The sequence below is a fragment of the Pseudorca crassidens genome, chromosome 2 (genome assembly GCF_039906515.1).
Source record: "Pseudorca crassidens isolate mPseCra1 chromosome 2, mPseCra1.hap1, whole genome shotgun sequence".
Lineage (NCBI taxonomy): Eukaryota > Metazoa > Chordata > Mammalia > Artiodactyla > Delphinidae > Pseudorca > Pseudorca crassidens.
In genome coordinates, this window is record NC_090297.1 from 55,129,627 (window position 1) to 55,152,754 (window position 23,128).

The 23,128-nt window shown below is 43.6% G+C and overlaps 1 protein-coding gene across 6 annotated transcripts in view; it reads left to right on the forward strand.

The window, feature by feature from the left end:
• CACHD1 (cache domain containing 1) overlaps positions 1–23,128 on the forward strand; it is a 235,360-nt gene that overhangs the window by 143,527 nt on the left and 68,705 nt on the right. For all 6 annotated transcript variants that reach the window (XR_010940869.1, XM_067726415.1, XM_067726410.1 and 3 more), the window contains exons 5-8: positions 11,141–11,267; positions 14,060–14,204; positions 15,074–15,290; positions 21,921–22,070. Coding sequence is in view for 5 of the 6 variants with exons in the window: in XM_067726415.1 (XP_067582516.1) it covers positions 11,141–11,267; positions 14,060–14,204; positions 15,074–15,290; positions 21,921–22,070 (639 nt within the window). In the remaining variant the exon portion in view is untranslated. The remainder of the gene's footprint in view (positions 1–11,140; positions 11,268–14,059; positions 14,205–15,073; positions 15,291–21,920; positions 22,071–23,128) is intronic.

Genomic DNA, 23,128 nt, shown 5'->3' on the forward strand with positions numbered 1-23,128 from the left:
ATCTCAAGGGACCCCTCCACAGTTTCACTTGACCGCTATATAACATTTGGCATGTAAGCTGCTTTTTTGAAACTCTGTCATCCTTAGTTCCTATAAAATTGTCCTGTGCCATTTATCCCCGGACTTCTCTGTCCAGGCCTCTTCATCCTTCTTCTTGAGCTCCTTTTCCCTACAGTGGATGTCCCCACGTGTCCTCTCTTCACCACCTCCCTCTGCTCGCTGAGTGTTATCTCCCTGAATGTTCTCGATGTATGCAGTACTCCCACTCCTACCACATGCTACTCAATTCTAAATCTCTGTCTCCAGCCCTGGCCTGTTTCTGAGTTTATTTATTGAGGAACCAACTTCAGGGGACACATCTCTCCATGATTATCCTGTAGCTACCTCAAAATTTAAAACAGTCAAACAAACAAGAACACTTTCCTCTAAACTTACTCCCCAATCTGGGTACCCCTCTCCTGATTACACTGGGAATTCTTCCGTGCCTTTTTCTACCCAGTACTTCAGGCTTTAACAGTTTTGACCAAATGAGAGTGTGAGAGAATGAATATTTGCCGAGTATTTACTATGTACAAGACACCTGGCTAGGCATTTATCTGTGTGTCCCTCTTCCTTCTCATCACATCCAGTGGTGATGTAGGTCTCGTTATCCTTTTTTTTTTAATATTTATTTATTTATTTGGTTGTGCCGGGTCTTAGTTGTGGCAGGTGGGCTCCTCAGTTGAGGCTCAAGGGCTCCTTAGTTGAGGCTCAAGGGCTCCTTAGTGTGGCATGCGAACTCTTAGTTGCAGCATGCATGTGGGATCTAGTTCCCTGACCATGTATCAAACCCGGCCCCACTGCATTGGGAGGGCGGAGTCTTAACCACTGCGCCACCAGGGAAGTCCCTCGTTACCCTTTTCATTGAAGGGAAACTTGGCTTAGATTCCATAGTTCAAAGGTGTGTCTTGAATCCCCTTTGTTTTCTCCACTCCAGTACCATAAACGTAAATGTTCATTGCCTTTCTAGAAGATGAATTAATGTAGAAACCACTTCCCAAAAGTTTTCCCTTCTATTCTTTCTCATTTTCAATATATCCTACACACTGTAGGTATTCTGAAAATATCTGCTCCGTAACTCCATTTCTCAAAAACCTCTGATAGTTTACCTCTAAGATAAAGGTGGAAGCCTTTAAAATTCATCTTCTGCTCCTCTTCCTTAAGCCCTCTGAGCTGTATCCTCAGGGAATCCCTTTCATTGTTTCAAATCTCCAGTTTCTATTACTCCTCCATACTTTGCTCTTGTTCGGTAAGAATTCCTTGTCTGTTGTAGCAGGTTGGGTTTACCAGGAGGCAGACTCTGAGATGGAGGTTGGCAGTCTGTGGGGGAAGGGAAGGAAGCAGGATTGAGCAGTAGGGGAAGATGGGCTGAGATCCAGCCTCAGTGGAGTCCTCAGCCACCCCCAGGGGAGCTGAGAGGCTGGGGTGACCCTTCAGTGTTGTGTTGGCCCAGTTACAACTCTTCATTACTTTGTTCTATGGTACATTCTTATTATAGAATTTTAATGTTTTTTTATATTGAACATCTGTTTGATGCTCTATTCCTTTTCATTTGTTTTTTGTATGCCAGGTGCTCAATCCAGTGCTTTACCCATAGCAGGTACACAGTAAATGCTTATTGAATGAATAAATGAATGAATAGAACTAGGATTTCCTTTGTACTTTTGTTGTCTCATCTTTGTAATGGAATAACCGAGACTTTTGGAAGGACCTTAGTGAAGAGAAGAATGTAGTCGTGATGTGCTATAAGTCAGGCCTGGCTTTCTTAGCTTGACAGCAGATCAGCGCATATAAATGTCTTAGGTATAGGGAGACTATATAGAGACAGACTATCTAGATGAATATATTATTTGCATGAAACTAACTATGGTGATTTCAAACATGCAATGCACACAAGAAAATCAGTCCATTGTTCCTGGGTACCTCATACACCACTATGTACTTTTGTCTTAGTCTTACCATGGATACCAAGGAAAAATGTTTACTCAATATTATAGATGAGAAACAAGCCTAACTACCTAAACTAGATAGGATCTATTAACTGACCTACCTAAAGTCAAACAACAAATTGTTGGTATCGACGTGACTAAACATACATGTCCTGACTCCTTGTCCGATGTGCTCCTTACAGCGGACTGCTTAGGATGAAGGGATTTCTCCCCATTACTGTATTCTGCCTAATAACACTTCAGTCTCTTTTGACCAAACCTATCACCTTCTCTCTTCCCACCCAAACCTCCTCCCCAGCCCGTGTTCCATACGTTAGTTAGCAGCAGCTTCATTTTGTTCCTCACCAAAGCTTGAGACCAGAACCAACCCTGACTCTATCTCTCTCTCTCATAACAAGCTTCTCTCAGGGGACAGCTTTACCGTAGTTACTGTGGCACACACCAGGGTAAATAAGACAGAATTTCTCCCCTCAGAGAGCTCACAACCTTGTCCTATGTGTGTTGAGGGCACTAGGAATGAGGAGAAAAATCAACAGACAAATGGTCGTGATGCAGTGCTAAATGCTGTCATGATAAAGGTAAGCCTGGGGCACTTGGCCCAAATCGTGAGGTTGAGTTGAGTCTTAGAAGACAGTAGGAATTAGGTGACGTGCTTGTGGCAAACACATTTCCCATTTCAGAATCTGTGGAACGTGCCGACCACTGTGGAGGAGGGAATATGATAAGTAACGGAAAATGAAGGTAGCACTAAGCCAGATTTTAATGGGCCTTGTGTATCAGTCTGAGGAGTTTGCTTTGGGTTTGGTTTGGTTTTTGTTTTGATCTGTTTCTTAGCTTGAAGTCAAGCAGCTGACAGACTTTAAGCAGGTCAGGCAAGAAGGCTTTGTGAAGAACGGATAGAAGAGTAGTTAGCCTGGGAAAAGAGAAAACTGGAAGTAGACTAGGTCGTCCAAAAGTGGGAGGGGTCGTGGAGAGGGGCCATGGCCTACGCAAGCATGGCCTTATCCAAGATGAGTGGTTAATGGGATGGCAAGAAGCAGAGAGTCCGTGGAGACCACTGTCCATGGCAGAGAAAGTTGAAAGGTCACTGATTGATTGGCAGAGAAAAGGTGAAAGGTCACTGATAACTTAGGAAGGGATAGGATTTAGGGATGGTTCTGCAGATGATAGTTTTTTAAGTTAGAGCAACTTGAAAATATTTATATGCTGAAGACAGAGAGAGAGAGAGAGAGAGAGTCTAAGAAGCAAGTGAAGCTAAGGAAACGGACAGGACAACGGAGTTTAACCTCTTGGTTGAGTTGTCCCAAACCTGGCTGATCATCAGGGTCACCTCATGTGCTTTGTCAAAAATGCCTATTCTTGGGGCTTCCCTGGTGGCGCAGTGGTTGGGAGTCCACCTGCCGATGCAGGGGACACGGGTTCGTGCCCCGGTCCAGGAGGATCCCACATGCCGCAGAGCGGCTGGGTCCGTGAGCCACGGCCGCTGAGCCTGCGTGTCCGGAGCCTGTGCTCCGCAATGGGAGAGGCCACAGCAGTGAGAGGCCCGCGTACCACACACACACACACACAAATGCCTATTCTTTGGCCCCCAACCCAGACCTAGTGAATCCGAATGTTGGCTTGGTAAAGCCTGGGAACCCGTAGGCTCCAAAAGCTGATTGTGATGGTCAGCCAGGGTTGAGAACTCCATCTCTGCTAATTTTGTCGTATTCTTTCCATGAGTGTTTGGAAACTACCTTGACCTTTGGGTCCTCTGGGAATGGTCTCTGAGAAAGAAAGAGGGTAGAGCCGTGGATCCTGTGCTGATTTTAGATTGCCCCAGAAATTTGTTCTGGATTATCTGAGCCCATGACCAAGCTGCCTCAACAGAATCAAGGACAGAATGGACTGGTTATTTTACATCATGTAATTAGCTTAGAATGGACATGATGAACTGTGAGCTTGGAACAGAATCAGAGATTTGTGGATGTCCTCTCCTTAGTATTAGACTAAAGTAAATACAATGAGATGGCTGAGTCAGCTGCCATTAACCTAACTTCGGCAATGGGCTTTAGTGGAAGAATCAGAGGACAGTGTGGCCTGGATCCTATTCCAGGCCCAAAGCTTAAGTAACTCCTCCCTTGGAGCCAGAATATCCTTAGCTATAAAATGATAATAACAGTATCGCTTTGGTAAACCTCCACATTCTGGCTCTTGCTAGCTGTTAAATACTTGGGAAAATTAACCTCTATATGCCTTGGTTTCCTGAATAATAAATAAAACCCACCTCATAGAATTGTTGTAAGAATTAACTGAGATAATATAAATAAAAGACCTTGCAAAGTGCCTGGCACGTGGTCAAACACTCAATATGCTTGCCCCTTCTGGAACAGCATACACAGTATCCATGAAATATGGCCCCTCCAGAATACGTGGTAAAACGATACTCAGGATGTGAGCAAGGAGTAGGAATTGGAAAGGTGTGATAGGGCATAAGGCTAGAAATTTTGTTTGGAGTCCTCAGGATGTTAATTTATTTTACTTCCCTCCAAAAGGATTGCAGTTGCACAGAGTATTACTGAAAGGTGCTGTGTAATTTCTGGTCTGTTAGGAAAGGATGTGTGTGGTTTTTTTGTTTTTTTTTTTGTTTTTTGTTTTTGTTTTTGCGGTACGCGGGCCTCTCACTGCTGCGGCCTCCCCCGCTGTGGAGCACAGGCTCCGTACATGCAGGCTCAGTGGCCACAGCTCACGGGCCCAGCCGCTCCGCAGCATGTGGGATCCTCCCGGACCGGGGCACGAACCTGCGTCCCCTGCATCGGCAGGCGGACTCCTAACCACTGCGCCACCAGGGAAGCCCAGGATGTGTGTTTTTGTGTGTCTGCACCTCTGTGTGCTTACGACAGCTCCTGTATTTTACATTTGGCAAGCTGTGGGAAGTAGATAGCTCTGTGTGCTTTGCTGAGCAGTGTTGGGCTGGGCATCGGGAAGCCCAAAGTTCCTCGAAGTGGGAGCACAGGCTTTCTGTTACAGGGCATTTTCCCTTTGTACTTCCGCTGGATAATGCTATTGGGAAAGTCACAGCCCAAATACAGGCGGTTCATAATCCAGCTCTTTCTCATTGGCCTGGTGGGTTAAGTATTAAAGAAGGCAGGCAAGGAGTTTGGGGACGTGGTTGGTTTTGTTTTGACTGGAGAGGCCAATGACATAAGAACTAGTCAGATGTAGATGATAAAATTGGAAGGAAAATATTTGGGGACTGTGGAATCTGGGACCCATATGTTAGAATCATCCACAGACAGTTCAGTACACTGTGTGCAGGCGGATCTTGAGACCCAATAGACAGGAATGCCTAGAAAGAGGAAAGGCACGGTTTTTCAGCTGCTTATCTGATGACAGTTTGTCAAAGAAAAAATAAGCCAATGGGTATGGCAAAATTCTTGGTCTTCACTTATAATTAGCATAGGACATGTAAGTGAGAAATAGTCAGTTGTTGAAGGGGATGGAGAGTTTTGCCTTTAGAGAAACAGGAACCATCACAGGGAGCTCCACATCCTTTAAAGGCCAATATTAAGTTTTCTCCATCATCCTCATTTAAATGTTTCTTGGTGCTGTTTGGACATTTTGCAAAGTATTGAATCACTATTAATAATCTCATAGTACTGACCTACAGCTTCCAAGCAAATAGGAAGTGAGAATCCTCTTCCTTTTTTCTTTCATCAACTTGATAAAAGCTCTTTCTCTCTAGTTGTAAATCCATGTACTTCCTTCCTATTGACCTTCATTCTTTGCCCTCTTACCACTTTTCTCTGGGTTTCTACAGGGTCTTTGGAAATAGCTTGTCCAAATCTGTTACTTTACAGATGTGGAGATTGTGAAATCACATGCCTTGGCCAACATCATCATTCACTGATTCACTCAGCAAATACTGACTGAGTGCTTCCTAAAAACTGGGCTTGTGCCAGGGCCAGGGAATGTGATGAACAAAATTGACTTGGCCCCTGCCCTCCTGGGACTGACAGCTCCTCTGCATGAGAGACACAAAACAAATAGCGGCAGAAATAAATACACCGAACTTACCAATTTTTGCCATCTATGGCAAAAATTTCCTATGAAGGAAAATACTGGATGCTCTAAGGGAGGATAATAATGGAGGGTGGTCAGGGAAGGTCTCTCTGAGAAGGTGAAGAGTTATTCCATTGCAAAAAGATTGGCATATTTACAGAACTAAAAAGAAATAGCTCTCGGTGTACAACGTAGTGAGTTGAAAAGGGGAAAGGTGAGCCTGGGGAGTAGGAAGGCACCAGATGGTACAGGGCCTGATGGGGTTGGATTTAACACTAGATGTGATTTTGTGGGAAACCTTTGAACAGTTTTAAGCAAATCAGTGGTGGGATTTGATTTCCGTTTTAGAAAGATGCCTTTGGATACTGGATAGAAAGTTAAACTGAAGGTCAGAGAGCTTGCCAGTCAGAGATGGCATTTTAACCCACGGCTGCTTATTCCCAGCCCATCTGATTTACCAGGGTATCCCTTCTAGTTCCTAAGAGCCAACCTAAATTAAGTAAAGAGTGCAAAATAGCACTGGGCCCGTGTCCAAATGGCTTTCTTATGCCTGTTCAATTTGACAAAGAAAAAGACACATCAGGCTCACATCTCTAACCAGCTGAGCACCTACAAAATAATTAAGAGGTGTCAGCGCTATAGTTTCTCTCTCAAATAAAAACTCCCTTTATTATCTAAAATACACTATTGAGGGCTTCCCTGGTGGTGCAGTGGTTGAGAGTCCGCCTGCCGATGCAGGGGACACGGATTCGTGCCCCGGTCTGGGAGGATCCCACATGCCGCAGAGCGGCTGGGCCCATGAGCCATGGCCGCTGAGCCTGCGCGTCCGGAGCCTGTGCTCCGCAACGGGAGAGGCCACAGCAATGAGAGGCCCGCGTAACGCAAAAAGATAAAATAAAGTACACTATTGTTTGACCTCACGCACAGTTCTGAGTGCTGTAATTACCGTCGACTCTACCTTCCAAGCTGTAGCTTGTGTCTCTGCCATTTTCCAGGTAGACCAGCCCTTGAGGTCGATGGTAAAGCCCATGACATTGGACTCCCAGCTGGTGTGTGCCAGTTTTAGCAGTTCAGCAGTTTGTTTTTTCTCACAAGATTAAATGCTCACTTTAGCCTTATGTCTTATTTCAGTTTTGAAATCGTTCCTTAAGGAGTCAAGTGTCTCCTTAATTGTATTTATTTACACTGTATATTTACAAACTGACGCAACTGATTATTCTGATTGAAAACCATCAACATGTTTATATATTTATTCTTCCTCTTAAGAAGTACTCAGTGCATTTTTTATCTATTCAGTGCCAATTCATTCAGCATGTATCTATGGACATGTAGAAACACTACAGTGTTCTGGAAAGAGCCAGGACTTTGGAGGCAGACACCTAGGTCAAATCATGACTCTGCCCTTATGACTCTGAGCAAGTTAGTTCTTTATCTGTAAAATGGGTATAATAGCAAACTCATAGAGTCTTTATAAAACATCAAACTGTGTATAAAACTAGTTTGTGGGGCTTCCCTCGTGGTGCAGTGGTTGAGAGTCCCCCTGCCGATGCAGGGGACACGGGTTCGTGCCCCGGTCCAGGAAGATCCCACATGCCGCGGAGCGGCTGGGCCCATGAGCCATGGCCACTGAGCCTGCGCGTCCAGAGCCTGTGCTCCGCAGCGGGAGAGGCCACAGCAGTGAGAGGCCTGCGTACCACAAAAAAAAAAAAAAAAAAAAAAAACTAGTTTGTATGATGCTTAATAAATTTACACTATTATTAAATCAAATTTATTGAGGAATAATTGACATCTAATAAACTTCACATGTTTAGCATATACAGTTGATATGTTTTGACATGTATAGTCCCATGAAATCATCCGACAAGCAGGCTTTTTCTCTCTCCATTTACCTATTTTTGTACTGGTTCCATTGGCAGTAATGTTGGGAGAAGGGAGTGTTTATCATTTTTAAACTTATTTAGAATTATGATTGCTCTATATTGATTTATTTAATCATTGCTCTATGTTTAATTTATGTTTAATTGGATTTGGCATTAGAGGAAAGTAAGATTTTAGAATTTATCAAACAAAAGTATCAAAACATTCGAGAAATAGTACTTCCATGCAGATCTTCCCAGTCTGTATGCTGCAGATATCACGCAGAGTGTGCGCCTTGATGTGAAAAGTACTGGGAATCTCTGCTTCAGGGGTAACAGACAAGGCTCAGATATAGATCTCACCCTCAAGGATCTTTGAGTCTAGGGATGGAGGATCCAACAGTTTCCTGTTAGGACAGTAATTCTAGCTAGAAGGTGGGAAGAGGTAAAATGCTGGAGGATGTCAGAGGGTGTGATGAACTTCTGTCCTGGGGTTCGGGTTCAGCTTCAGTAAGGAAAAAACATTCATTGCCTCCTTCACGTGTGTCTGTCTGAGATCGGTGTGCAGAGCAGTTTAGACAGATACAGACCCTGCCCGTTGATAACTTACAGCCTAGCACTGTGCAGCGTGGGCTCACAGGTTGGGCGTCTGCCCAGGTTTTCTTCCTGGACAGCTTCCAGCATTTCTGAGGAAAGAGTGAGTGTGTGGGACCCCAGCCCAAGTGATCCAGTGGTCAGAACGCCTAACTGATGCCTATGAATGGGGGAAGACCCCTCTGGGTTCTCTGCATAGATAGTAGGGCTATCATCCACCTCTAAGTCAGGAGGGACCTGCCTGGGGTGCACACCACAATGATAGATTGAAGGCTTCTGGGCCCTGGGGTCCTCATTACCATCATAGCCGTCATCTTCTGCTAGTGCTGAATAACAGATGAAATTTAATCAGATACCAAAGGAGTTCTCAGTGGGAGGGTTTGAGGAACCTTGCCCAATACTTAGGCTCTAGTGCTGGAATGGAACCAGAATGATCTTTTGTGGTGAGACTAAATGTATCACGCACTATGTGAATTCTGATTTATTTTTAAAACATTCTTGCTCTCATTGGCTCCCCTTTTAATAGTCTCACTGTAGCCTGTTTATTGTTACAGATGTTACTTTTAAATGAGGTCACCGAGCTTTCCTTTCTCCCAAAGGCGGTGTTTGCCTTTTTATTGCTGGGTTGGCAGGGCTGCCTGGAGAAGAGTGCTAATATGAGATCAAGGTTGAGCTTCAGACTCCCAGGAGACAAGGCAGAGAAAAACCCTCTTCCGTGTTTACATGCACTCACGTCAGCTTTGGTCCCCGGAGCGAGAGTGGTCGCCTGAGTCCAGGTGATGACCTTGATAAGGCTGGCTGGCAGAGTGGAGAGAGGGGACGGGCGTTGTGGTCATACACTGGCTTGACTCCCTTCTTGTCCGCTGTGAAACCTCAAGCAAGTCAACAAACCTCTCTCAGCCTGTTTCCTCATCTGTAACTTGGGGTTAATAACTGTTTACTCCTAGGATTTGTGTGAGGCTACAGTGTGCTATAGCTCCTCGGTGTGTGTCGGGCAGGGTAACTGCTGAATATTTTTGAAGGCCTCCACATAGTACATTTTACACAGCGTGGTTGGAGGACCGCTGCCCCAACTGGGCTTGCCACTGATGTTCGCAAATTCGCTTTGATTGAACACACCCACACGTTCCTTCATGGATGTCTGTGGCTGCTTTCACACCACAAGGCAGTGTTGGGTAGTTGGAACAGAGACCATATGGTCTGCAAAGCCAGAATCACTGACCACCTGGCCCTTTACAGAAGCTTGCTGACCCCCCAAGCCAGACTAAAGGATGGCCATGTGTTGGGTACTTCCCTGGTAGTCCAGTAGTTAAGACTCCACACTTCCACTGCAGGGGGTGTGGGTTCGATCCCTGGTCGGAACACTAAGATTCCCACATGCTGCGAGGCACGGCCAAAGGAAAAAAAAAAAAAGGATGGCTTTGTGGCATTCAGAGCTTTATATATATATTTTTGCCAAATACACCTCATGCTTTCTTGTTTTGCTCCATTTCCCTCTATATAATTCTTCTGATGTATTGCTTATTACATGAGGGCTTGTGTTCTGCTCATCTTTGTATCTCTTGCAACATGTAAAGCAGTACCCTACACATAGTAGTGTGTACTACATAAATGAGGTGGTGTGGAGTAGAGTGAAGGGGCATCAGAGAAGAGAGAAAGACTTCATGGAGCTTTCGGGACAGTATTGCACACAGTAAGGTGGCTGCCACCCCAGCTGCAAACCAGTGGCAGGGATGCAGTACACTTAGGAAGGGGGGCAATACCAACTGATATAAAGAACACAGGAGCCAGGACACCCAGATTTGAATCCCAGCTCAGCCAGTTCCTGACAAGGCCTCAGCCAATTTGCTTAAGCTCTGTAAACATATTTTCTCAACTCCAAAGGAGGGAATAATACTACCAGCTTCTGCTTTGTGACCACCTAGAGGGATAGGATAGGGAGGGTGGGAGGGAGACACAAGAGGGAGGAGATATGGGGATATATGTATATGTATAGCTGGTTCACTTTGTTATAAAGCAGAAACTCACACCATTTTAAAGCAATTATACTCCCATAAAGGTGTTAAAAAAATAATAATACCACATTCATCCTAGGGTTCTTTTATTAAATGAGATAACGTGAGGGAAGGCCTCTATTCCAGTGCTGCCATGTTGGAATCATTCTGTAAGCTCTTCCTGAATGATTGTGGTTCTCATTTTTCAAGTACTATCGATGCTGTTTCCCTCACTGTGAAGTGAACAAGGTCAAGGTCACAGGTCTAGTCCCTCGGGAGACTAGCCTATTAATATTACCGTTTTCCACAGTTAGAGAACATACTCCAAGCCAGCAAGTATACACTGGCTTAACAGGGACCAGCCCAGTGAGGAGAGAGATGAATGCAAATGAATCATTTATGCCGAAAAAATAATTCACGACATATAGTGTCACCGTACAATGTTAAGAGTGATTGCTTCGCTTGACTGAAACATTCATTACATTTTCTATTCATGGGATATTTTTTTAAGGGACAGAAAGAAAATGTTGAGTAGAAAATTTACAGCCTTATACCTACTGGGATTTCTTCATAGTACAAACCATTTATGCAAAACAGATGCCCGAGGCACAGTGCCTGCGTGCACCTGTGGACTTGTTGGTTATATGTCTTTTCCCCACTCCTCCAGTTCTTGCAGACAACCTGAAATCCAACCCTGGAATTAAGTGGCAGTATTTCAGTTCAGAAGAAGGAATTTTCACTGTTTTCCCAGCACACAAGTTCCGGTGTAAGGGCAGCTATGAGCATCGCAGTAGGTACGTTGACTTGCTTGCCAAAGTTTTAATTACTGCTTAAGAGTAATCTGTATAAAATATAGACTCCCCATTCATACACACAGCTCTGCCTCCAAACTGTGGTTTCAGAAACTTATCCTGAAATGATTTCATTATTTAACATATGTGGGTGTAGAAATGCCTGGGAAGGCAAACGATGAAGCCTGGAACTTTTTCAGAACTATCTAACAAGCCAAGTAAAACAAGTGTTTACTAAGAAATAAAAAATTTTGAAGCACCCAGTCTGTTTTGAGTTTCAGACACCTTCGTTGAGAGACAAATGATAATACCTTCTCTCAAGGGCAGTGCTAGAAGACTTTACAGCATAGCTCAGAATAGAGTTTGTGATTCTCAGCTTTCCTTTCTGGGATAACATGCTTGGCCATCCTTTTGAAATGTACATGCAAATCTCAGCTACTAGAAGTCTTAAGGTTGTCCAGAAAACACTGGATCGAGGGTCCTTAACATGCTGCTTTTCTCAGGAAATGACTTGAGATGCTACCACTTAGCTAGAAGGGCGGTAATGGTGAGATGATTTCTAGGACAACACTCGTCAATTTACAGAACCCCTTAGGCAAAGATGCTTTCCTTTTTAATCCCCACAGTTTCGCTTTTGCAGTGTTAGATGTTTGATGCCAGAACTTCTGGAACTAGTGCAAGATGCCTGCTTTCCATGCCACGTTTTTTGAGACTAAACCACCAATTTAGCTTCTTTCCATCTTTGTTTTAAATTATATCTATTCACTAAACTTATTGTGATAATCACTTCATGATGTTTGTAAGTCAAATCATTATGCTGTACACCTTAAACTTATACAGTGCTGTATGTCAAGTACATCTCAATACAACTGGAAGAAAAAAATAAATAAATTGTATCTAAAATTTTCCCCAAGGAAAATACTCCTTCTGTGCTTTTCCTGAAGGACCTTTGTATCATTTGTATAGTTTCTTCCGTTCCCTCCCTAGACGGCATGGTGAAGACTTGAGCATCTGGGAGACTGTTCCAGAATCCATGACCTTGGGTTCTCGTCTGGCTCATCTCTCAGGAGAGGCCAAAGACATCATAAACCATCTAATTCTCATTTACTGCTAAGAAGATAGATTAGATGGCATTCTGCTTTTAATGAATCACCTATGAGGGATGGTCCAAAAGGAAAAGCAGCACCTCGTCACAAATCAGCATTCACCCACACTCGGGAGGTTTCACGAATCTCTACCCTAAATACGCATTAAATCAATCCTCAAGCCTCTGTTTCCTTGACTAAGTAATCCGAGTTCCTCTCCTCGTAGATTGCTGTCGCCGTCTCTTGACCTGTCCTCTCACCTCTGAGGCTTTTGCAAGGTCTCCACATCCTTTGAAGTGTGGAGTGGGTTTGCAGAGCATATCAGAAAGGAGCCAATTGCACTATGAGGACCGCCCCGGATTGTACATATAATGCTGCTATTTATGTATCCCAGTAAAGCAGTTTTTAACAATTTATTGTGACAGTGTGAACACATATTCTGCTCTTCATTTATGTTGAGTTGAATTGGAAAGGAGGGGGTATGCCATTTAAAAAAAAATCTACTCATCTAGTTTGGAGGACTTAAAAGTTCAGTATTCGACCTGCTTGTCAGTGTCGGGATAGACAGATTTCCTTATTTTCTGTTGCCTCTTTCACTTCTGTAGCCACCGCTCTTGGATTTTTTTTATCCAGTTTCCCTACTTGGCTAAATGGTATTGACTAGTGAAAATATAGTAGTGCTTTAGTATTAATGTAGGACTTTTGGCTTGAGAACAATTAGTGTAAACTTGGCCCGATTTTGAGTTTTTTTGGTACTTTGCCTGTATTTTTTAATTTGTGCCCAGGCTTTTGTGACTCAACTGGCATCTAACATTTCACAGAACACGCTAGTGTTTTAGGGGTGTCGATAAAGGAGAGAATTCTCTCGAGGCTGATTTGCTCTCTTAAGCTCCCTCTAATTTGTTCCAGCTTTAAAACTGTGAATAGAGACCTCATTAAGCCTCTTCTCACAAACCTGCCTGCACCGCACACTAGCAGAAGGTTGCTTTGGTGGGAGGCACCTCCACCCCTTTGGCGTTCCCCCCACCTCCACCCCTTTTCTTAATGTTGGCAAACAAAAACCTGGCAAGAAGAGTGGCTGTCACTGGCTTGGACAAATCTGATGGCACAGTTTTAAATGCTCGGATAAGGGGCCTTTTGGTGGCTGACCTGTGTAAATTGTTTCAGTACAGAAAGGAAAAGGGCCCTCCTAGCAGTGGCTTTTGTCTGGGGAGAGAGAAACCAGACCAGCTATTCAAAGCTGCTCAGCATGCTCACAGATGACAGGCTGCCTCCGTGTTAGCCAAGCCCCGCTCTAAATCTGCAGAGGACCCCCGCACTGGCTGGTGGACTTTTTTCTCCCTGCTATTCTGTCTCTGCTGCCCGGGGGGCCACCAGTTCCATTTCCAGGGAGGGTGGACTTTCACATATGCTGAAAAAGCCAGCCTTCCAAAGGCTTTGCTCCTTAAATCCTTCTCCCGGTTGCTTTAATCTTTGGAAGGCAGAAGTCACCAATCCCTGTTCCGCAGACGCACGCTGTTGTCTTGAGGTCTTGTTTTCAGTGCACCAGAATAGTTTCTCGTTCCGTGCTGGTCTCTCCATCCTTGTGCCAAACCCCCAGAAACACAGGGAGGCCAGCGTGCCTGCCCATATGTAGCACTCATAGCTGTGTGAGGTTGAGGCCTTTACTCTAAACCAGGACTGACCCCAGAGAGCTTCTCCCCATTCTAGACCTATCTACGTCTCCACTGTCCGGCCGCAGTCAAAGCACATAGTAGTGATCCTGGACCACGGGGCTTCCGTCACAGACACCCAGCTTCAGATTGCCAAGGACGCTGCCCAGGTCATCCTCAGCGCCATCGATGAACACGATAAGGTGATGATGACCCCAGTGACCCCCCCCCACCCCATTGGCATTGGGTCTTTCTTGAATACCTTTTTAAAAGTACTTTATGTTTTATGATATGTATTTTTCAATCCACCTTTAAAAATGACTTTGAGAAAAGAGAGTGCTGTAGTTTTTATTCTCGTATTTAAGGAAGCAGCTGCCAGCCCTGGTTCCAAATCTCTTTATAAAACCATCCCCACCAAATTGAGTCTTGCACTTCCTGAATGGCCCTGCCTAGACTTCTAATTAGCTGTGACTTTCACACTGGAAATTATACTAAGGAGGAACAGGGCTAGGGCTTGGACACTGGTGGATGACTTGTCTTTATCTCAAGATTGATGGGAGGCAAGGGAGAAAAGAAGGCTGCTAGAGGTTTACTAATCTCTAGGATACCTCAGAGATAGGCGTGTTTACAACTAATGATAATCTATTGCCTGTAGACATTTTCTGCTTCATCATTTTGACTTTTCCACCTCCTAAGGTTTTACTCACTAATCTAGTTGTTTAAAACACACACCCTATGCCTTTACCGTCACCGCCACCTCCAGTCGGAGAATCCAGACGATTAGTACTTGCCAAGATTTTTATGTGTGCGAAATACTGTTTTTAATGTTCTAGATGAACGCTGTACTGCTGACTTCATCTTGGAACAAAAGCCAAATTCTAGGGTCCCTGTCCCTTACCAATCCTTAATTAATCTTCTTCAAATTTGATAGGTCGATGCCTCTAGGCATTTCTTTTTAAACTCTCCAAAACTGTTCGGTAGGACTTGTCACTTTGGGCGCTCTTCTGAAATGTAGAAAACCTTTCCCTGGCAGAATAACAAGGTCTGTTTGTCTGTTTGTTTTCCCCTCCAGATCTCCATGCTGACTGTGGCAGACACCGTCAGGACTTGCTCACTTGACCAGTGCTATAAGACATTCCTGTCTCCAGCCACCAGTGAGACAAAAAGGAAAATGTCCACCTTCGTCAGCAGTGTCAAGTCTTTGGACAGCCCTACCCAGCACGCGGTGGGATTTCAAAAGGCATTTCAGCTGATTCGAAGCACCAACAATAGCACCAAGTTCCAAGCAAGTAAGTGCCTTTGCTCACTAATAAATTAGTTGCTCATAAACTAACAGATAGAGGATGGCAATAGAAATATATTGTAAATTGATCACATAACTATGTCTAGAGGGATTTTTTTCTAAATTGACGGGATAAAATTTTCTTGTGTTGTCATAATGGTCATCTAATACTAGGATCTTACTAGATTTTCTCATCTTTTCCAATCAAAGGTACTCAGTCTGCACGATTTCTTTACTCCCTGAGCCTCTTCTTCCTGCGCCTTTATTAGGAACATATCCCCGTTTATTTCCCAGGAGAATATCCACATCCTTTTTGATGCTAATTGTCAGCCTCTCCTCCTCAGTGACTTAGAGAGGCTGTCTGCTTGTGCGCATGTGCTCAGAAACGGGGCAGCCGGAATTCTTGCCTCGATCCTTCCTTCTTCTAACCAGCTGTCATTTAGATGAGCACAGCCCTTCAGATGTACAAAGGCACTCTAATTTAATTTTCATGTGTTAAAGAAAATCTGGAATTAGGATGCATGCTAAAGTAAAGGGAAGGATATTTGAAATAAGATACATGCTTTGAAACTACTGAAAGGAATCTATGTCATTTTCTCTTTCATATTCGAAAATCTGTTTGTAGGTTGTTTTTTTCAATGAACATATTCTGTTGAGATAAACTTAAAGAATATATTTTCAAGCTCTTCAGTGTGTCTGCATTAAAACTAAGACCACATTGATAAATGCACAACTTAGTGCCTGGCACATGGTGGGCCCTTGAAAGACAGAAGCTACTGTAATTATTACAGCTAATGGTGGTAAATGGCGTATCAGTTTTACGTTTCTGTGTATTGTTATCTCACAGTTTATTGTCTCACAGTTTCCGTGGGTCAGGAGTCCATGAGTTGCTGAGCCGCTTCTCTGTTTAGGACTGCACAAGGCTGCATTCTAGGTGTCAGCCAAGTCTGTGGATTCATTGAGGGTCAGAGTCCTCTTCCAAGCTCAATGGTTGGCAGAATTCATTTCTTTGCAATTGTGAAACGCATGTCTACTTGTTTCTTCAAGGCCAGGAGAAGAGCATCTTTTTTTCAAGCCCCTGACTTCGGGGAAGGCTTGGACCCTCTTTTAAAGGCCTTGTCTAACCTAATCAGGCTTAACTCTCCCTTTTGATTTAAATAGATTACTCTCCCTCATGGTTAGCTTATTAAGACCTTCATTACGTCTGCAGAATCCCTCCATCTTTGCCAAATATATAGCACAGTCACAAGAATGATATCCCATCACCTTAGCCATATTCTATTGGCCAGAAGCAAATTACTGGTCATGCCCACACTCAAGAGGAGGGAGTCATACAAGGGTGGGGGTCATTGGGGTCATCTTAGAATTTTGCCTGCCAGCCTTGGCAAGCACCAGCTATCCACAGACCAATATTACAGGATGGCTGAGTGTAAAGTTGTCCATAGTTCAATAAGGCCAAAGGATAAGGCTGACCTCTCAAGTATTCAAGACAGATTGGCTAGTTGGTCAATGCCATTCACCTGTGGATGCCATTTACCAGCTGCCATCCGGCTGTCGGCATTCCTCACCAGATGTGCTCTTCTTACTTGATTCTTCAGCCATCAAACCATCTTTAGAGATGAAGTCCGATTTCGATGATTATTACACTGTTTAAGTAATGAAGAGATATGTTATACTGGCAGCAGCCAGGCAGTGAGTGTGTCAGGTGAGCTCGAGGTAAGGTAATAAGGATTGTGTGGGGAGCACAGGAAGCTAGAGGGCACATGCTCTATCAAGGAGGCAGCTGCTCTCCTGTCCAGCCTCTCGTTGCCTTGCAGGAACGCCTATCCAGTGTTGCCAGATATTCTGTTTTAAGAGAAGCCAGAAATCTGGATCTTTATGTGAAACCCCTTCATTTTCAAATGTTGTCATTTGTTCCAGCTTTAAAACTGTGAATAGAGACCTCATTAAACCTCTTCTTACAAACCTTCCTGCCCTGCACATTAGCAGAAGACTGCTTTGACAGGAAACGTTTCTCCTTTGGGTTTTGGGGGTTTTTCTTAATGTTGGCGAGCAAAAACATGGAAAGAAGAGTGACCATCACAGATTTGGACACATTTTGATGTCTTTTTTCTAAATGCTCAGAGGAGTCTTTTTTAGGCCAAGTAAGATGTGTCTAAAGTTTAGCTCACAGGCCTGCACTTTACAACTTCTACCGGCAGCTCAAAGAAAAAAGAACCCAAATTAGATTGCATAAAGAAACACATCAGGAATTAGTATTACCCAGTTTATTAAGGAGAGGTTTGAGCTGCTCTCCAGCAATGTTGCACAGTGGTTAAGTATGTGGGTTTTGAATTTCAACCAATGTGTGTTCAAATTCCTACTCTGAAATTTTTCTAAACTTGTGTGAATTATTTGATTTCTCCAGGTCTGGTTTCCCCATCTGCAAACTGGGTGTGATAATAAGATCCAGGGCTCCATCATAAATATTAAATAAATATTAGCTGTGGTTATTATGATATTCTGTTTCCTTCAAGACTTCTAGCTCTGGGGACTTCCCTGGCAGTCCAGTGGTTAAAGATTTTGCCTTCCAAGGCAGGGGGTACAGGTTCGGTCCCTGGTTGGGGAGCTAAGATCCCACATGCCTTGTGGCCAAAAAACCAAAACATAAAAAACGGAAGCAATATTGTAACAAATTCAATAAAGACTTTAAAAATGGTCCACATTAAAAAATATATATATATATATATATATATATATTTAAAAAAAGAAAAAGCCTTCTAGCTCTGGCTAAAGGAGAGCGGATACCCTAGACATCCTAAGTTGACCCCAAGCCCAAAGACGGTCAAGGACCATTAGTAGCCTTGGCTACAGCATGGTGTGAGGGGTCTATGTACTCCTCATAGGAGCTTGTACTCTACATCATTACTTGTGTTCACTCCACAGGCAATTATTTAGCATCTACTGTATACCTGGCACTGTTTGAAGGCAGTGGGATAGGATTATTCCAATGAGTCTACCCTGTAGGGTTATTGTAAGGATTAGTCTGTGAATGACAGTAAGGTATCTGCCTCACATTGGTGGTCATATGAACAGAAGCCACATGGCATATATCATGGTGGCTTTGTCCTGATTTCCTTTGTACTAATCAGAAAATCTAAAACTTTTATCCAGTGCTGGTTCTTTTTCAATCCCATGGTAGATCTGTAACTGATACCATCGACCCATTTGGATTGTTTGTTCTGGGTTTGTCTGGGGGATAACTGGTTGGGGAGGGTCATTTTGTAGCAGAAGGAATAAGATGGCTGGGAGTGGGAATCTAATGGCATGGGCAAAGCCCAAATTTGACTTGTTCTCCCCCCTTTGATACTGACCCCAAGGAATGCTAGTGGCTTAGACAGGGACTTGTCAAACGGAGAGGGTTGCATTTTCTTCCAGGTACATGCTATGTCTTTGCCCTGCCCCAAGTCCCTATAATTACTCATCCCTAACATTACTAACCACAAGGCTTAATGTTCCCATGAGCGACTAGAGAGGGGATATCCTAGCAAGTAAAAAAATAAATCAGACCAAATTTGGCAGGTCTGATACCTAAAAATAGAAAAATAACTCAATTTTGCCTAAGGATGGGGCAGGAGTAGAGTCAGTGGCTGGACAGAGACAGTGAGGATGCTTGCAGAGTGTATGTCTTATTGTTGGGACGGAAAGAAAATACGCTTGGCGACTAAAGGAGCTGCAGGCTGCAGGCCCTTCTGGTTTTCCAGTTGTGGACCTGTGCCTAAAACCAGCTCTCAGTGACAGCGTGTTTTATCCAGAATCATAAAGCCAAGTAAGAAAATTCAAGAGTTCATTTTAGGTCAGTCTTGCAGGTGTCCAGGAATTTATCACACATAAATGACAGACCACAGGGCGATGGCTTGTTAGCTTCATGGTATATCTGTATTCTACCTGCTAGGGTCCAGTAGTATTTTCCAGTCTGAAGCTTAAGTGAGCTGTTTAGCATCCTAAAAAAAATAATTTACAGGACTGTATTTTCAACACTGGAAAAAGATTGACATCTAGTTTAAGACAGGGATATTCCCTAGCTTATGATATTTTTATACATCAGCTTTCATATCTTAATTTCTGATGAAAAAATATGTAATTTAAATTTGCAGTTAATATTTATTAAAGAATTGTTCAAGCATCAAAATTAGCTTTAAGACTTGCTTATATATTAAGTCTTAGTAGTAATTATTCAATTCTGCATAATAAAGGATGTTGCAGTGTCTAAAATGGAAATTTACAAACGGAAGAAAATTCTGTCATTATACCCTCATAATTGTTAGGATAATTTTTTAAATTATCTATTCCTGGGTAATAAATTACCCAACACTCACTGGCTTAAGGCAATAAACATTTATTATCTCAGTGTCTGTAGGTCAGGAATCTGGGCACAGCATGGTTGGGTGCCTCTGGCTAAAGGTATCTCATGAGGTTGCAGTTAAACTGTTGTCCACAGCTGCTGTCATCTCATAGTTCAACTTGAGAAAGGTCTGCTTCTAAGTTCACTGACATGGTTGCTGGCAGATTCGATTCTGAAGGCCTCAGTACCTTGCCTCTCCATGGGATAGCTCACAACATGCTCTCTGGCTTCCCTGAGAGAGAGCACACAGGTGGAAGCCACTGTCTTTCTGTAACCTAATCCATCTCTTGACACCCTGTGACCTCTGCTGCATTCGGTTCACAAGAAGCCGGTCATTAAATCTAGTCCACATTCAAAGGGAGACCACACAGGGATGTGAATATCAGGAAGTGAAATCGTTGGGGGATCAACCTGGAGGTTGCCTACCCCAGTAACTATAAAGCAATCTCAGATAAATGACAACCATAAAAACCTGAAGAATTAAGCATATAGCATATCAATCATTATTTCTCAATAAAAAGGTAAACGTCTGTGTAGGTTGTCTTAAAAATAGATATTGAATCAGCGAATCTCAGATTAAAAAGACAGTATAAAAATCCAGCTGGCTTACTTCCCTTCCTCCATTAAAGCCATCATTCAGCCTCTGCATCTTGAGTGGTAGGAAATGCACCACTTTTATTTTTGAGTAAATCCACTTGAAAGAAGTTTTCACCCTGAGCTAAAATGACTTCCCAATCATTAGCCCTGGTTGGAGAGTCAATTTACTCTAGAGTCATAGGTGCTACTTCAGGCCAGTGCGAGGGTTTCGTTTTTGTTTTGTTTGTGTTGAGGTTTCTTTCTTTTCTCTTTTATCCTCTATTTACCATCACCCTTTGGCTTTCACTCTTTTTTGAAACTATAATTGCCCCGTTTTTTTAATGTTCTTTTTTTTTTACATTTAATTTTTATTTATTTATTTATTTTTTGGCTACATTGGGCCAAAAAATAAATTTTTTGGCTGCGTGCAGGCTTTCTCTAGTTGCAGCGAGCGGGGGCTACTCTTCGTTGTGGTGCACGGGCTTCTCATTGCAGTGGCTTCTCTTGTGGAGCACAGGCTCGAGGTGCATGGGCCTCAGTAGTTGCAGCCTGAGGGCTCAGTAGTTGCAGCATGCGGGCTCAGTAGTTGTGGCTCGTGGGCTTAGTTGCTCCGTGGCACGTGGGATCTTCCCGGACCAAGGATCGAACCTGTGGCCCCTGCATTAGCAGGCAGATTCTTAACCACTGTGCCACCAGGGAAGTCTGGCTTTCACTCTTAAATTAACCAGTTGATCCTCACAGCAACCCTGTGAAATAAATACTGTCATTATCCCCATGTTGTTGTAGATAAGGACATTTAGGTGTAGAAAGGTTAGGAAATCTGCCTGAAACAACCCAGACACAGCTTGAAAGTGGTACAGCTGGGATGTGAACACAAGCAACCGGGCTCCTATGTCCATGCTTTTATTGTTCTCCTACACTGGTGAGTTTTAAAACAAAAATGTTTTTGGCACTACCTGGCATAGAGACAGATAACCTTACATGTCTCAGGAGTCCTTGGCAGAACCACCATTTTAAAGCCTAGTCCTGGGACTTTCCTGGTAGTCCAGTGGTTAAGACTCCACGCTACCAATGCAGGGGGCCTGGGTTCGATTTCTGGTCAGGGAACTAGATCCCACATGCCACAACTAAAAGATCCTGCATGCCGCAGCTAAGGATCCCACGTACCTCAATGAAGATCCCTCATGCAGCAACAAAGAGTCCGTGTGCTGCAACTAAGACCCAGAGGAGCCAAACAAAAATAAATAAATAGTTTTTTTTTTTTTCTAAAACCTAGTCCCCAAAAAAATGTGTGTTCCTGGGGAAGACCCTGAGACACTAAGGAAAAGGTAAATCCGGTTCTGAATCCTCCATTTCAGAAGGCAGGAAAGATGTCCCTTTAGGATGGCTAAATTACCACAACCGTAGATGCCTAAAGGAACACACCTTCTTCGATCTGGTAAACTCATTAGGAACATCTCCTTACCTGACACTGGGTAAATGAGGCCTCGTGGCCCACCACGGGCAGGATGAAAGAGCAGCGGAGGCAAGAAGACGAAAGCCCGGCATCAGACGGGCGGGAGTAGGAACGGTGGACCGGGCAGGTCCTCAAGGCAGGAAAGCCCAGTGAAAGAGAAACTGAGTAGCTGCCTTTAGCCAGACTCCGATGTAACATTCAGTTTGCATGTTTTTGTTTAGATACAGACATGGTCATCATTTACCTGTCTGCTGGCATTACATCAAAGGACTCTTCAGAAGAAGATAAAAAGGCGACTCTCCGTGTCATCAGTGAAGAAAATAGCTTTCTAAACAACTCCGTAATGATTCTCACCTACGCCCTCATGAACGGTAGGTAGTGTTTCGAGATTCTTTTCTTTCAGATGAAAGTTCTGTCTACGTGCATGCTGCTTTCAAAAAAAATAACGAAGAACCATCACAGGGTGCTTTGATGAAGGGTATAAGAAGCAGATTCCTTCCCAAGCCTGTCTTTCTCTACCTCCCATGGGTACTCAGGGTGTGTGTTAGGATGTCCCTGTCTCTACGTCTCTCTCTCTCCGGCCAGCTGCTCGTTTCTAAACCGTCACCAGTTATGTGGTCTTGCACAAGATTCTGTACAGCTCCATTTTTTTCACTTCTCCTCATATTCTTGGATTTTGATACTGCATAGAGGTTATTAACTTATCTCATTGATTTAAGAGCAGGAAGCTGAAGTACTGACCTAGATTCTTCTGTATAACCAGGACTGTGACTATCACATTTCCCTGCGGAATCACTACCTGGAGCCTCTTGTGACACTTTCTTCACCTCCCCTTCCTTAGCTGTGTCATTGGAGATGAGAATTATCTACTTGACAGGGTTATTGTGAACCCCGACATACGGTAGGCACCCAGGATGATGCCAGGCGCTTGCTAGGTGCTCATCAAGGTTGATTGTGTTGCTATTAAATCAGACAATATGTGAGAGGGTTTAGTAAACTAGCAAATCTGACGAAATACTCATTATTTTTCCTTCAGCAATTTAACCATCCTCCAGTCTGATGAAAGCCCAATTTTCCAGCCTCCCTGCTGTGTCATGTCCCTCCCACCTGTTACACAGCTCTTCGTCCTCTTCTTTGGGTCCCTTTTCCTCAGTGCTCAAAGTGGCCCCATCCTCTTGTTTTTAAGAGAGCATGTCTTGATCCAGCAGCCCTTCCCACCTATGGGCTTTTATCTCCCCTATCCACTTTCAGATTTCCATGCAGAACCAGGTGGCTTTAGGGACACTGGTTCTCATATTTTAATGGGGTAAGGATATATTAGAGACTCATTTTTTAAATGCAGACTCCCAGGCAGTATCTACAGATTTGTACTCAGACCCTCTTAGGTGGGGTCCAGGAATCTGTGTTTTGGCCAGCATGATTTTTTTGC